Source organism: Pelodiscus sinensis, chromosome 1 (genome assembly GCF_052426305.1).
Source record: "Pelodiscus sinensis isolate ZL-2025 chromosome 1, ASM5242630v1, whole genome shotgun sequence".
NCBI lineage: Eukaryota > Metazoa > Chordata > Testudines > Trionychidae > Pelodiscus > Pelodiscus sinensis.
Window position 1 is genome coordinate 187121873 of NC_143052.1, and position 16867 is coordinate 187138739.

The 16867-nt window shown below is 38.6% G+C and overlaps 1 protein-coding gene across 3 annotated transcripts in view; it reads right to left on the reverse strand.

The window, feature by feature from the left end:
• The window catches only part of SCAF4 (SR-related CTD associated factor 4), a 72320-nt gene that overhangs the window by 12961 nt on the left and 42492 nt on the right, over positions 1-16867 (reverse strand). For all 3 annotated transcript variants that reach the window (XM_075910686.2, XM_089773684.1, XM_089773687.1), the window contains exons 13-19: positions 16449-16549; positions 15261-15374; positions 14356-14512; positions 12493-12647; positions 2775-2916; positions 2565-2645; positions 2267-2455 (exon numbers count right to left, since the gene is read on the reverse strand). In XM_075910686.2, the coding sequence (XP_075766801.2) occupies positions 2267-2455; positions 2565-2645; positions 2775-2916; positions 12493-12647; positions 14356-14512; positions 15261-15374; positions 16449-16549 (939 nt within the window). The remainder of the gene's footprint in view (positions 1-2266; positions 2456-2564; positions 2646-2774; positions 2917-12492; positions 12648-14355; positions 14513-15260; positions 15375-16448; positions 16550-16867) is intronic.

Sequence of the window (16867 nt, forward strand, 5' to 3'; positions counted from 1 at the left end):
ACATGTCTTGACAGAATAATCAAGTAATCTTATTGATAATAACCATCATTTGCTCTCAAGCTACATCTTCCCTGCAGTTTGTTACCCCAACTTGTCTCACTGAGCAATATTCTCACAAGTGAATAAGGATTTTGAGTGCACATTTTGAAGCACGTTAAGCAGCCTGATTTTCACAGGCCGAATGCTTAGTTAGCATTGTCTGAAAATCTGGCCTCTTCAATTTATCTCAATTTTTGAGAGTATGTCTACACTAGCTCGTTAGTTTGAGCTAGGTAGGCAAATGAGGGCAACCGGAGTTGCAAATGAAGCCCGGGATTTAAATATCCCGGGCTTCATTTGCATGTTCCCGGGCGCCGCCATTTTTAAATCCCCCTTAGTCAAACTACCTACTCCGTGCTGCGTGTAGCCGCGGGCACGGAGTTCGGACTAAGGGGGATTTAAAAATGGCGGCGCCCGGGAACATGCAAATGAAGCCCGGGATATTTAAATCCCGGGCTTCATTTGCAACTCCGGTTGCCCTCATTTGCTTTCCTAGCTCGAACTAACGAGCTAGTGTAGACATACCCTGAGCAACCAAGCAGGGACCTCCAAAAAATCACTAACTGCTTTTAAATCTCTTGGACATTGTGTTCACTATGAGATATTTCAGGGTAGGATCCATGATGTTCTATTTCTGTAACACTTAGCAAATTTTTAGACATTAAATAAAGTTATCCTTTTATATAATTCATGCCAAGATTTTCTTTGTACATTTCCACCACCAAATTTAAAAAATGTTTTGTTGAATGAATTATTTTATTTTGATTTAATTTATTTTTTTATTTAATAATTCTGAATTTTAGAGCAGACTTGAGTGCATATGTAGTACAATGACCCATGCTGGCAGAAATAGTATGGGATATGTGAAAGACATTCCCAACATACTCTTGGAAACCTATATGTGAATACCTGCAGATTTTAAAGAGAATTTAATTAAAAGAAAAAAAAATCAAATAAATTAACTTTGGTGTATACAAATCTAACATCTTCAAATCTCCTCTCCTATAAAGGTAAATATTTATTAAAATATAATACTTAAGAATTACTAAAGCTCTGCATACAGCAGAGGCAGGTCAAGATAACACAAACAAATATATTACTATTTCTGTAAACAAAGTAACATACCAAGTGTTCGGATTTTTTAAAATTTATTTTTAGGAGAATAAGCATTCCTTCAATAGATATGTACAATTTCCTCCGTGCATACAAAATTCAAGCTTAGAGCACAGATCATACATGTCGTAGGACCAAACACCAGGATGCTATAAAAGACTTAATTCAGCAATGATCTTTATTTGGATGAGTGTACATATTTGCTTGAACGGTCTAAATAGACTAAATCAGTTAGTCCCAAACTTTAGCCAAGATTTAGCAGCAGATTAACAATATAGGGTTTGGGTTTCCATTTGGGAAGAAACAGAAGACAAAATTGAAGTTGAAATGCTTGCTCTAGATCAGGGGTGTCCAAACTTTTTTCAAAGAGGGCCAAATTTGATTAAGTGAACATGCGTGAGGGCCGACCATTTGCCTGACATTCTTTGAACCATTAAAATTAAATGCAAATTAACTATTTTATGCAAAGCTTATTGCAAACGGCATACTTTTCATTTCGTCACATGGATGACAAATCTAAACAGGTGTTAAATCACTCTGCCTTTCATATCTGAAGGCCAGATGAAAAAAAAATCCAGGAAGCTGAAATATATGTCAGGAACATTGTAAAGTATATTACATATTATTGGTAATAAAGGTTGTCTGTCAACTTTTAAGTTAAAAAAATACGAACAGGAACATAACACCAAGTATACATGTTGTGTCCAAATATATTTATAACTGATTTAGACCAACTGACATTAACTGAGATTTTACAATGTATTCATCTCAATACATATGGATTCGTTGGGGGCCATAAAAGATAGATATTGCCAAATTACCTGTGGGGCCGTATTAAACCGGAACACGGGCCGCAATTGGCCCGCGGGCCGGACTTTGGACATGCCTGCTCTAGATCAAGCCAAATGTATAGAAAAGCCATTGTTGGCTAAGCTAAAACAAGACCGCACTTTCTGTACACAACTTGCTCTGAACTGCTTTAGTTTCCCATATATTTTAAACAGAGAGCAAGAACAAAAGCATAAAATTCCTAGTTTAAAAAACAGGATTTTTAAAAATGTGAACAATTTGAGACCAAGTTGAAAAATACGCAAAAAATAAAAAATGAACTTACCAAGAAGCGAAATAGGTTGGGTAACAGGTGGAGGTATGTTAGGAGGTGTTACAGGTGGTGGAACAGTTGCAAATATTTTGGAACCATCACTAGTCTCAGCATTCCCTCTCGATCCAGAAACCACTGTTGGAATGGGATTTCCAATAGATAAGTCTTTCGTAGTGTCTTCACTTATGGTAGGCGCAGTAGCTGAGAAACCATTACAATAATATAAGAAAAGTTAGAAGTATTTTTTTCTACATACATCTCATTCCTTCTCTCTGTAGTTCCCTTCACCAATGTACAAACACACACTTACAATTTGGGATGCTTATTGCTGGAGTGTGAGGAACAGATACTGGAGGGGTTAAAGGAGGCGGTGGTCCAGGAGGAAGAAAGCCTATATGAACAAACACAAATTGACAAATTGTAACACTATATACTTTTAAATCATATTTTAATTTGGCAGTTTTATTGCAGACACTTTATATGGTTATAGATTTACATCCAAGAATATTCTTTAATATACCTGGGGGCAAATGCATTGGATTGAATCCAGGTCGCAAAAATGGAGGTGGTGGTACACCAGGGGCAAATCCAGGAGGAGGAATCGTGAAAGCAGGTGGCTGAAGTGCACCAACTACAGGAGGACCGGATGGATGTGGAGGAACCTATAGAGGAAGGAAGGAAGAGTTAGCCTCAAGACTACATGTACTTGATGAGAAAAAGGCCGGCTGCCCTTTGTTGGACAAGACAAAAAAAAAAAAAAAAAAAGTTAGTAAAAACTGAAATTGATCAGTGTTTGAGTAAAATCACAGCTATTTGGAGAACACACAAAATGCCATCACATTAAATTGCAGTTCTGCTCTGAAAAGTAACCAGATAAAAAAAGGCATCTTATAAATAAGGATGTTATTTGGTCATGGACTCTGAGACTAACAGAACTTCATGACTTCGTCTCTGGATGTCAGCCCTTGCAAGGAGGGCTCCAGGTCTGCTGTGACCAGTCATTTTCCCATGACTATACCACAAAATGTGCTTATTTTTACTATGACAAAATCAAATCCATATTTATAAGCAAATCTATCAGTTGTATTTATTTAGTTGCATCTGGTACTTTTTTACTCCTAATAACACTTCATTTAACTGAATGGTGTTTCTTAGAACGTAAGAAAAACCATGCTGGGCCAGACCAATGGTTCATGTATGACAGCATCCTGTTTTACAACAGTGGTCCCATGCCAGGTGCTTCAGAGAAAATAAAAGATAGGTCAATTATTTAGTGATCCTCTATCATCCAGTGTCAACATCTGGGAGCACAAACTATTTTATTAAATTCAAACTAAAGCTAGGCAACAACACTGAAGACAACGGGGCTAGGCATGTACAAGTGAAGGTAAAATGTGTGTTGAAAACATAGTTACTGTGGAAGCATGAAATGGGAATAACTAGCTCAATTCTCCAAGCCTCTTTTGATAGCTCATGCAAATTCAAGCAAGATGTCTTTTGCTACAAATAAGCAAATTTGATATGGAAATTGAGAGCAACATACAGTTCCATCACCACTCTCAGCATAATGTTTTTTAAAAAATATATAACTTTCATAACGGGCTTGAATTTATTTTTGTTTAAATTTAGACTATGCCTGAAATATGACAAAAACATAGTCTTTCCTATTTTAAAATGTTATAAAGTTAGTTTTAAATTACATTTCCTTCCTGTGGTATTATTTTGGCTATATTTCTTAGATAGTTATAAACCTGTCCCCCCTTCTTTCACAAAGATGTTCTGTATTTCCTGCTAGTGAACATGAACATTTTCACTTGACTTTTTCATGTCAAATCACCATCTCACTTATTGGTAAAAAAGTAAGTATGCTGCTTTTACAGCTGGTTAATGTGTCTTATCTAAAAATTAAATAAAAAGGACTTCTGATGTTTACATATTGGTTGAGTCTTAATTTATTGCATTAATTTCATTATTAGAACTATATCCCAAACATAAGCAAAAAACCCTCTCTCAGTATATTATACCAAGTAATAACAGAACATTTTCTTTTCTCAATTCCCAATGATTATAGGTATTATACTACTAAAACTTACTGAAGATTTTTAAAATTGCTTCATTAATCGGGAGACCTAAAGGGATCTCTAATGGGTCACTTAGAAGACTACATGTAGTTACTGACCAATGGTAGATTTTTTTAAGAGGTGTATATTTCCTAGAAAGGAATGAAAAAAGGCAAAGAATCTGCTTCAAATTCAGATTGTGGCCCTTCATCTTTTATAAATGTTTGATACTCAAGCAAAAAAGGCTTAACTCTATTGAGCTAGAACATTTTTTCAATTAAGATAAGTTGTTCATTGCAAACAGTGAGTTTCCAAATACCATTAACAACAACTAGTGGACAGTAACTACTAAGACACTTTAAAACTTGACAAAAGAACACCGAAATCACTGAATTATAGGGTTGGAAGGGACTGTCAGGTTATCTACTCTAAAACTCTGTTAAGATGCAGGACTTGTTGGGTCCAAACTTTATGGTCCCCTCTTTTAAGCCTTCAGTGAAAGATTCCATGACTTCCCTAGGAAGTTTTTTTTTCTGAGATTTAATCTCAATGTGCTATGCTGCAATTTGAATCCACTGTGACTCGTCTTTCCTGCTGTGGACAGAGAGAACAATTTCTCTTCCTCTTCCATATGCCAGCCTTTCAAGTATTTGGAGACTACTAGAATGTCCCTCCGCCCTTAATCTTCTCTTTTTCAAACTAAACATACTTAGTTCTATAAGCCTTTGCTCAGATGATGAGCAATGAGCTTGTATTCCTTTGCTCTGATCATCGTCATTGCTCATCTCTGGAGCCTTTAGTTTTCTTTACATCTTCTCTATTAAGTGGTGACCAAAATTGGACACAGTACTCCAGCTGAGGCCTAACTAGCACTATGTAGAGCAGTACTAACACCTCCTGTGACTTGCATGCTATACCCCTGTTAATGAAATCCAAAGACCCCCTGTAGAACTCCACCTGAGACCTTCTTCCAGTCTGCGATAACTCAATTAGATTTTTTTGCAGTTATTTAGCCAATTATGTATCCACTTAATGATTGGTCTACTTTGCCCCCATTTCTCCAGCTTACTCATGAGACTGTTGTTTGGGATGTGTAAAAAGCGTAGATGAATGTCCACCACACTCCCCTAACCACCAAATCAGTTTCCTTGTCAAAGAAGGAAATCAAGCTGGTTTGGCATGATTTGTTCTGGGTAAATCCATGCTGGCTGTTGGTGATCACCCATTCATCATCCAGTTATTGATAAATGGAATGCTTTACTCATTGCTCTAGCAGCTTCCCTGTATCACACACAGGCTGACTGGTCTACAGTTCCCCAGTTCTTCCTTTTTAAAAGGTGGTCATGACATTAGCCCTTTTCCAATCTTCCAGGTTATCTCCCGTCAACCATGAGTATGGTGCCAAGATTTCTTCAGTAATTCTTTCAGCACCCTGCTGACTTGATTGATTAGAAGACTCTGCCATATTCTTATCCCAAACTGCATCTCTTCTTTATTACCTATGGTAGGATGTGACCAGATGACTAGTGAAGTTATTTTCTGTGTGAAGATGGGAGCAAAACAGGCAATGAACAGCTAGCTTCACCTGCTTATCATCTGTTACCAGCACACCTTCATGGGCCCAAACCCATCCAGATTTCTTTTTTGCCTATTTGTAGAAAACCTTCTTGCCGTATTTAACATTTTCTGCCAACTGTAAATTGTGTCATTTCCATGTATACATCCATGTGTAGTCACATATCCTTCTTTCCATTTCCTGTATCCATCTCCTTTGGTTTTTAGGTAGCTAAAAAGCTCCTTGTGCAACCACATTGGTTTCCTGGGGCTCTTCTCTTTCCTTTGCTTTAGAACAGCTTGATGTTGAGCCTCAAGTACAGGGGTGGCCAATACTAACCTTCTGAGCTGCGTATGATAATCTTCAGAAATTTGAGACCTGGGTGCACCTGTTGAGTCTAGGGGTTTCTGCTCTGCACTGGAGTGGTGAGGCTTGTAGCTTCTGGCTTATAGGAAGCAACCACTGGGCTTCAACCCTAGTCCTGCTAAAGCTCCTTGCCTCGCCACAAGGCAGAAGCCCCAAGAAAACAGCCCCCAATCTAGCAGGTGGAGAATGAAGTGGCTCCTCTGCAAGATGCACTTTAACTGTGAAAGAGCTGCACAAAGCTCAAGAGCCACGGTTTGGCCATTCTTCCTCTATTATTACATCTTTTAGGAACTGTGCAGGGCTGAAATCCTAATAGAGAAAATTAAGTAGTAATATCTGTATTAGTTTTGTTAGTATATGATATGAGGTGTTGTGAATTATTAAAAAGAAATAATTATTGATTTTTTTATTTTATTTTAGAAGAATTTATTTTTCTGTAAGAAACCTTACTTTTGGAATTATTTTCTGCTTTGTGTGCAAGTGAGGAATTATATTAACAGATGATAGGTGATGCCAGTACCACATGAGCCAGATGGTTAAGAGACAGTGAAGGAGAGGCACCACCCTAATTATCAAAATTGCTCTAAAGGCTGAAGGAGGGCAGATTAACAATCCTAAAGCAAAGGCACATACCCCAAGGCTTAGATAAAGAGTGGAACCACAGACAGAGACGATAACAGCTGCAGAAACTCCCAAATAACTGAAAACACCACAGATTGGGAGTAACCTTGTGGTGCCAGCTACTTGGTAATTAACGACTTCAAAGTTCCCATAGAAGTCTGAGCCTTGCTATGCAACTTACTACTATAAAAGAAAGGCATATTACCCTGAGACTTTGGGTTCCGCTCTGCACTGACAGTTCCTTTTCCTTGTGTGCAGTTTCAGCTGGCCATTGAAATTGACCAACCAACGCTAAGGACTGGTAATTATAAGATTCAGTTGCAGAACCTTTGAAGGTGGTGGGGGGAGATGGTGTGTAAGTAAAGTATACGCTGATTTTAAAGCTTAAATCATACTCTAAAAACACATCATATTGCTGTATCCCCTTGAAAAAGACCCCATAATTCTTACAAGCATATGACCAGCCTCCTTTGACTTCTTTTCTTCCTAAGCGGTCTCTTCATGGGACCTTGACTATTATCTCTCTGAATTGAATGAAATCTGCCTTTTGAAGTCCAGTGCCCTCCTTTCCACTGGATCTTGAATTCTGTCAGATTACAATCACTTTCTTCTAAATTCCCAATCACCATTGCATTCATGACTAATTCATCTCTGTTGGTCAAAACCAGATCCAAAACGGATGACTCTTCCCCTCCCCCATGCTTTTGTTTCCTTGGCTTTCCAAATCAGAAAGCCGTCCTCTACCTATGCTAAGAACTTGCAGAACATATGTTTTGCAGTATTAGTCTTCAAACAGGTATCAGGGAAGTTAAAATCCCCCATTAATACTATCTCATGCTTGTTAGCTAATCTTGTTACAAGCTTGAAGAATAGCTCATCCACTTCCTCTTCTTGATCTGGTGGTCTAAAAGACCCCCGACTACTAACATCACTACTATTCTCTTCATTTTTCATCCTACCCCAGATACTCTGAGTAGGACTGCTGCTCACTTCCTCTTGGCCCTTGGGAGCAAGTATATATACATTCTTGATGTACAGTGCAACAACTCCTTCTTCCCCCACACCTATCTTTCTGGAACAAGGTATCTCTCAATGTTGGTACTCTAATCACAGGAATTGTTCCACCATGTCTCCATAAAGAAAATTATGACCTAATTTGCATTATATACTCTGACTTCCTGTTGGTGTACAGGTTCCTGATATTTCACAGTCTGCTTCTCTAATGTAATTGTTGATTTTAGTCCCTTTTCCAGAATTTAGCGCCATCCCTTTTCTTGAGCCTATATAAACAATGGGAAGATCTTTTATCATCATTCACCATACATCCTTGTCTAACACTCTTCCTAATCACATTAGCCAGACAATGACTGAAAGATGTTAGACTGAAAGACGGAGCTTGGTCCTGCCTTGAGGGCGGGGGGCTGGACTTGATGACCTCTCGAGGTTCCTTTCAGTCCTATGATTCTATGATCTTCATACGGATGGGATGGAGCTCATCCCAGCACAGTAATTCTCTTTCCTGAATTGTCATCTCATTGGGCCAAGAAGCCAAAGCCTTCTCAAGGATCTCACTTGTGCAACCAGGTATGCAAATTGAGAGCCTTTCATCCTGTCAGCAACGGAAACACACAGCTGGGTGGATTTCCTGAACAGTTTAGTAAGTTCTAGATAAAAAGCCAAGGCACACTGGGTACCAAGGGAGTTATGCAACTTTGGGTTAAAAAAATAAAAACGATAGAAAGATGTCCTGATTGGCATGAAAATCTGAAATCACTTTAGGGAAAAAGGCTGCGTGTGGCCTAAGCTGGACCTTGTCCATATAAAAAACGGTATAAGGAGGTTCTGACATCAATGCCTTGAGTTCAGAAACCTTTCTGGCCGATGTGATAGCCACTAGGAAGGCCCCTTTCAGGACAGATAAAAGAGGGAGCATGCTGCTAGAGGCTCAAAAGTTGGTCCCATTAGTTTAGATTAAGGTCCCATTGAGGGACAGGGATGCCTTGTATGGGGATAAAGTTTGTCCACACCCTTCAGGAAACAGCTCACCACTGGATCCATAAACACAGATTGGCCTGCTGAGCCAGGATGGAAGGCTGAGTTAGCCACCAAGTGTACTCTCATCGAAGCTATTGACAACTCTTGATGCTTTAAATGAAGTTGATAGTCCAGAACAAAAGGGTATTCAGCCAGTGGGGCCTCTATTCCTGTTGAAGTGACCAGACCGAAACCTCTTTCATTTGGTAATATAGGTAGCCTGTGTGGAAGGGTTTCTATTGACTAGATAGAAGAATCTCCTTTAGTGCCAATGAGCATGCCATCTCACACACATTTAACCACCAAGCATCCAGGCTGTGAGATGGAGTAACTCCAGACTGGGATGCTGCAGGCGACCATGGTCCTGTGTGAGCAAATCTGGAAACAGGGGTAAAGACCTGTTTTTCCACCGACAGGTCTAGCAGACTGGAGAACTAGTGCATCCTGGGCTATGCTGGGACTTCAACAACCACCGAGGCCTTTTCCTGATATATTCTCAGTAGGATTTTGTGAATGAGGGGAAGTGGCAGGAAAGCATAAAACAGGCTGCCTTTCCATGGCATAAGGAAAGCGTTTGCCAGGGAGTCAGGGCTGTGACTGAGGAAGCAACAAAAACTGTAGCATTTCCTGTTCTAGCAAACTGCAAAGAGGTCTACCTGGGCAGAACCCCACCTCTGGAAAATTAAGCCAGTTATATTGGGACGAAACAAACACTCATGCTTGGAAAGTTGTTAGTAAGCTGCCCGGTATTCTCAGTATGACCATTGTGAGGGTCCTGTTCTGATCCAGGATATTTGCAGGGCAGCAACCACTGTTCCCATCACCTAAATCTTAACCAAAATTCCTCCTCTCCCCTTGCTAGTGACAAAGAGAGAGTTCCTATATGGATGTGTAGGAAAACCCTGAACCAGGACAGAAGAGACTGACTGGTCTCCATCATCATCCTCAACCAAAAAGGATGGGGGAGGTAAGTGGTATTGAAGAGAGATGGGAATAAATTGCTCCTGATACCAAGAGGGGCTGAGTACCTGCAAGCAGTGAAGACTCTGGTTCATCTGCCACCAATAAGTTCTTTGGGTATCTAAATTCTAGTGCTACCAACATAACTGTGTGTTGCTAAACCTACTTTGTACAGAAAATTTAGAATATCCCAAGATAAGTGTCAACAAGATCAGGCTACACAGGGGGAGGTACTGATGGTAAAATTGAGCCCAAAAGCATCAATCTGAATGTTATCTTTGCAATCTCTCATATCTGGTGGTACTGAGACTTGACTGAACCTGTGTTTACTCTTGAAAGAGCTCCAGGGATTTCCAGGATTGCCAGTACCAGAGGAGTCCTTTGCCTCTACAGTATAAGGCGAAGAGGTGCAAGCTTCTGAGACTAGGAAACCAATGTCTTTTAAAAGCAGGCTCCTTATGAATGGTCTCTTCCTGGGCCCATTCAAACTGATCTCTGAATTCTTTCCCTGTCTGGGGAAAGCTGAGCAGAGGTCAAAGGAGTGCTAGATCTGCACTGAGACTGGTATACAAGGGCAGTTCTGACCTGACTCTCAAGCAGGGCATAAGGAATGCTACATTTTAGTAGCCTCAACTGAGTCTCCCATTTCTTCCTTGATCTAAACTGCAGGGTCACATAGACGTCATATTTCTGAAGGATGTGCACCTCATCACTACAGTGAATCAATGTCAAGTTCATAGCTAGCAGGGACAGCTTTCCAGAAAGGGAAGCACAGTCTGAACCCTGGTGAACCAGGCATGCCCTTCTAAGGAAAGGAAGTCTCTCCAGAGGAAGGACAGAAGAATAAAACAAATCCTTTCAATTTCTGAACTAAGCTAGTTATCAGTTTGTTAGTTAGAGTAAGAGTAAAAACCAGCAAGATTCACTAAAGCTTACTATGACTCCAATGCAACAACTGCAGAATTCCCCCAGCTCTAGTCTCAGGTCAAGGCAGATGAGAAGGAAATAAGAGTAGTTCACCCAGGCAGTCTTCCATAGCCTTGGGGTAAAGTATGAAGGGGGTAGGGTGTGTACACAGGCTAAATTGACACCACTAATTAAAGTCTCCAAATGAAGGCATGTGCAGTGCATCCACAGCTGAAGGAGAACGCTTATATGAACACTACAAAAGAATCAACATTACTGCACCAGAACAATGATTCTCTCAAATTCCAGTGAATTATTCAAAGGCTAACTTGCTGAAGTATTTAAAAAAAACCAACACACTAGTTTTTATTCAAATTCTACAAGGGGCGTATTTATTTTTAATTTAATAACAAGAAAAGCTACGTTTATTAGAGCATATGGAACGAGTACAATCTGTGATGAACACACACATTGAAATGTTACAACCAATTTGGTTAAGAACATTCATGAAGAAATTTACACTGGACCAAAACTTAAGCAGATTAAAAAGAAGGCAGTAGAAAGATTGAAGAAAAGATCTGCCAGATATACTCAAGCACACCATCCACTAAAATATTCAAAGTCAGTTACTGTTGGTCATTGCCTAGTAATTGCATTTTGAATTAAGATTTTTTCCAATTTTATTTCCTCATCTTCATCAAACTAATGTCAGAGGAAATATGCACTTGTACCGCATCTCCATCTTTTATTATTTCTTAATTTTTTTTGTTACAGGTTGGACCTCTCTGGTCCAGCACCCTTAGGATCTGACTGGTCCTGGACAAGGGAGTTTTCCAGACTTGGTAAGGTTTGGGAAGGGGGCCCACCAGCATTCCCGCTGGGCTTCTCTCCCCAGAACTCCTGGCCCACAAGCTGCAGCAGCCCTCCAGGAGCTCCTGATCCCACAAACTGCAGCAGTCCCATTAGAGCTCCCGGCAGACCTGCCACCTTGGATTCCACTGCCTGGAACCCCCCCCTTTCGTTCCCTTACCAGCTGGCTCCACTGCCCCACCAGCTGGCTCCACTCTGAGCTGCCAGCAATCTCTGCCCTTGGAACTCTCGAGTCCTGCAACATCAAAGGTCCAGCCGGACCATAGAGTCCTGGACCATTGAGGTTCAACCTATACTATCATTTAGACAAACTTAAACAATGAATAGTCTTGCAGCACCTTAAAGACTAACAAAACATGTAAATGGTATCGTGAGTTTTTGTGAGCACAACCCAATTCTTCACGAAAGCTCACGATACCATCTACATGTTTTGTTAGTCTCTCAGGTGGTGAGAGACTATTTGTTTAAGTTTTTCCAGTTACAAACTAACACAGCCATCCCTCCATATCATTAAGACAGTTCAGCAGGTAAGATCAGACCAGTTGTTTTTTGCGCTAAGGTATGCTCAGCTGGGAAGCGGGACTTGCTTTTTTTTGTGAAAAGGTTAAAACAGTTGCTATCAGGCAGAAGCTGAATGTGAGGGGAAAAGAGTACGTGTGCCATGTACTGCTAGAGTTACCAGTCAGCAGATAGCCACACCAGAATTAAAAAAAAAGGGGGGGGGGGGGGGCTAAATGCTGAAATACTCTGACTTCAGTTTTCCCATCTCTAATTAATTAATGAACTGACACATAAAAACATTTAAATTGTAGTTCAATTTGCAGTTATCCAGCAGCAAACAGAGAGAAAAAAGTAAACAATCTCACCTGTGGAGGAGGTACTGTTATAGGTGCTGGCATGGGAACAGGCATTGGAACAGGTAATGGTTTAGGTATAGGCGACACTGGTTCAGTATGTGTAGTTTCTGCACCTCCGTTTTGGGCTACTTCATTTTCAGATTTCTTAGGAATTCCTTTCCACTCTACAGGAAATAAATGGAAGCCAGGTCAGTTGAAAGAGTATGAATATATAGTCTATCAATTGCTGCTAAGTAAAACCAATGAGAAAATTATGTTGCAAACAATCAGCTAGCAATCTCTATAAACAAACTATATTTAAATGTGTTTCTGAAAATACAACCTGAAAACCACTGTAAGCACAGACTGTACAAGCAGCTGCTAAACATGGCAAGTAAAACTTTTAAAATATTTCTTCCAAACAGTGTTCCCTGCAAGCTGAGCATTTGGGCAGATGCTTGGGAGAAATTCAGGTGCCGGACAACTGATTAGCAGAGTGCCCACAGCCAGCAGCATGTGTTTCTATTAGTGGTGCATATTTGCACTTGCATAGTTGCTCATAAAATTTATTCTGAACATGGATCGAAAAAATTAAAGAGGGAACATTGCTTCCAATGGTCATTTAACAGCTGATGTGATTCAGATCTTTGCATTCAGAACTGCTGTTGCATTTCTGCAAAAAGATTTTGAAGCACATTAACTACTGGAAACAGTAAGATTGATCTGTATCTGTAGTCAGAGGCTGAGTCAGTCATTCCAGGGTTAGACAAAAACAGCTTTTTTCTTCTGATAATAAGTATGTTAGATGCACTAATATTGTACTATTACAGTGTGGTACAACATACTCCTGTGCAAAAACACAAAAAAGAGAAAACACCAGTTAAGCAGCACTTTAGATAAGCATCAACTAGAGCCCGAAACTCATTTTATAATGGAATAAGGACATATGGTGGGAAAGGGGGAGTGAAAGAAGATGCCTCTACTGCCAATCAAGACTTTCATAGAAACAAGGGGGGAGAGGAAGAGACACAAGAGGGATGAGGAAAAACTGCACAGAGAAACAGTCCATGTACAGCAAACTCAAAAGAGAAGAAAAAAGAAAAGAGATTTAGAATGATATTCTTGTTTATAAAAAAAATCAACACTTGTCTGCCACTGACAAATGCTGCACTAAGATGAGATTGAAATAGCGGATGAACAGATACAAAATGCCTGAAATCACTTAATTACTGGAAACAGAAAAACTTGAGTAAACCCAATGTGAAGATTATCTATGATGAATAAGTGTTCATATATTAGCACTCATTTTAAAGTATTCTTCGCTTTTTTTTGTTCATTAAAGTATTTATTTTGGATAAAAATCACCCAGAGTTAACTAAAAATTGGACACAACAATGAAGAATGTTGAAATAGCACAGATCACCCACTGAACTGTCTCATACACATCAATGGTTAAACTATTAAAATCAACAATAGTCTAATGCTCCATATCACCAGTTCACAAAAACAGGTAACTTCCAACTTTAAAATAAGTCTTGGTCACATGTTTGTTTTATGCAAACCACAACAGTTAGCACTAGAAATTCTCATTAGCACTTGTGTTGAGTCATAACTTGGTAATTCACATTAAGTAGCTAGCCACAATATTGATCAGTATTTTCTAATAAATATAAACTTGCATTTTCAGTACACGTGTACATATACAAAAGTCTATGGTTATAGTTTAAGTCAAGACAAGTACAACATTTCTACAGATACAACATTTCTACAGAATCAGTATTAACACATTCGAAAACATAAGAGAATTCTGTGAAAACAAGTCATTCACAGCTTTACTTAAATCAACCCAAAATAATTAATTTGAAAATTTTTTTTTTTAACTGCATATTTTACCTGGGCTAAGAGTTTCATTGTCCAACATTCCTCCTTCACAAAAGCTTTCAAGGTCTTCAGGCTTCACTTTGTCCCACGGTACGTAGGTAACACCTAATTCTACATCCCAATACTGCTTATAGTCTGGTTTAATTCCTTTATTTAAAGCCCATGCAATCTTAAAAGAAAAAGGATCCAGTCAGAGCCCAGCCATATTTCAATTTTTTTGTTCAGTACTCACAAAAACATGCACTTAAAAATTTAACAGCATTCAGCTTCACAACACAAAATAGATCAGGATGTAACAGCAGAATACTGTGTCCAACCAGAGCTGCAGGATAAATTTAGACAAATTATAAATACTGCAATTTAGCCAACTTATCAGGGATAATTCTTCTATATATATTTTGTAAAAGATGATATAAGATTTTATTTGAAATCATACCACATAGTCAGCAATTTGGTTTCATTCAAGACGACAGCACCTTAAATACCACAGAACTCCCAAAAAAGTATACTGGGTAATTGATTTAATAATGATTCAGAAAAAAGAATGCCACTACTGAATCAGCTTCACTTTATTTAGTACTGTATTTTCTTTGAGGGTTTCCCCCACAATGATGAGAACCAACCCATTTCAGGGACCTGGAAGAGGAGAAAGGATCGAAATTTCCAGGAGCTTCCATATACCAAATGCTCATCAATAATCAAACTAAGTAAGGTGCTCGTGTAAGTTACCAAACACCATACTATTTATAATATCGACAAGGAGTCCTGTTGCACCTTATAGACTAACAGATGTATTGGAGCATAAGCTTTCATAGGCAAAGACCCACTTCGTCAGATGCACATTATAATATATTACTTTTAAAGATTACTGCAAGTTTTAAAACCACTGGAATCAATTTTTTTTTCAGAAGGACTACCTTTATGGATTTCTGATTGACTTTGAAGTTGCCTCGGCTCAGTTTTTGTAGGGCACGGTAAGCATCTTGTCTGTGAACCATTACAATATAGGCACATCCTCTAGGCGGGATCATCTGTTACAGAATGCGAGGAACAACATTATTTAGGCTGCTACATTTGATAAAACAAAAGGTAACCAATGTACAATTAAACAGTAGACTGGAACAACTGTATTGCATGTCAGGGAGTAGTTTGAAGGAGTTGAGGGTATAAACAGCTCTAATATGTATTCGTCTATCATTTTAAACTAATATCAAAACAGATATTAATATTTAGCCATCTAAAATTCCCATTTAAAAATAGTGTAGTCTGGTAAACAAGGGAGCAAGTGCTTATGCCACAATAATATTCCATGTGACGGAACATGCTGATGAAAAGTACTCCATCCTGAATGTGGCTGACAATACATAAGCTACCTCCCAAGATCATAGCATCTTTAATGGTTGCAGGAGAAGTGTTCCAATAATACGTTAGCATTTTGTTTTGATTTTTCTAAAAACTGCAAATTGTCACCTTCATCTCTGCTTTCAGTTTACTCTTCAATGGTTTTTAATCAGTAAGAAATATTGATTTTTAAAAATATATATTTTTCTATAGCTTCCTCTAATTAGTTTTGGGAAATTAGAAGCAGCAAAGAGAAACTATAGTCAAATTATGGACTTTTGGGTTTTTTTGTTTTTAAAGTTTCACTGCTAGTACGAACATATGCTATATCAAAAGACACTGCTGTGAGGTAAAAGGAAGTAGGAAGAAAAGTGTAGTAGCAAAATATTACATAACCAAATTTCTGCAATCAAAGGGTTTCTGCACAACCAAACTTAAAACAGGAGAGTAGAAGACACCATCTTCTACTCCTTTGACAAAGCACAGTGCTGGTGATATTGGGTATCCTTCTGGGTTAACCCCAAGAGCAATGGTGCTTTTAAAAGCAAGTCTCTTGTAGCAACTGCTTTGTACTTCCACAAATCTAAGGGTGGCAAGAGTTCAAAAAAGATGGTGGTACAGAGAAAAGGCAAGTGCTGATCTTGGGAATGAAAACTGGAACAAAAAGTTTTTTTTAAAAAAAAATTAGCTCGTTATAAATAAAAGGCCTTTTTATAACTAAAGCATATCATGATCTTTGGTTCTATTTCAATATTTATACTCACATTTATAGATTCAATAGGGCCAAACTCCTCTAAAAGACTTCCAACATCCTGCTGAGTTGTTCTTTTATCTAGTTGTCCAACCCAGAGTGTAGTACTACAAACTAGAAGAAAAATAAAGTCTGACTTTACTATAAACACTTTTACAGTTTTCTTCTGCAATACAAAAGGTTGTGTTAAAATGGCAATTGAAGAGGAACTACTTTTTTTTGGTTAATACTTGAATAAGATACAATAAGTATCTTTTAATACAAACATATTTGAAAGTTCTTTCCTTTTTTCTTACTTGCCAGGAGCTGAATTCAGGGTTCTGTTTGTGCCTCTTAAAACTATGTCACAACCATTGTTAGAATATCTGCATAGATATCAAAATTATAAATACATTCTTAATTGAATTGGAATTTAAGAGACATGAGTTTTAA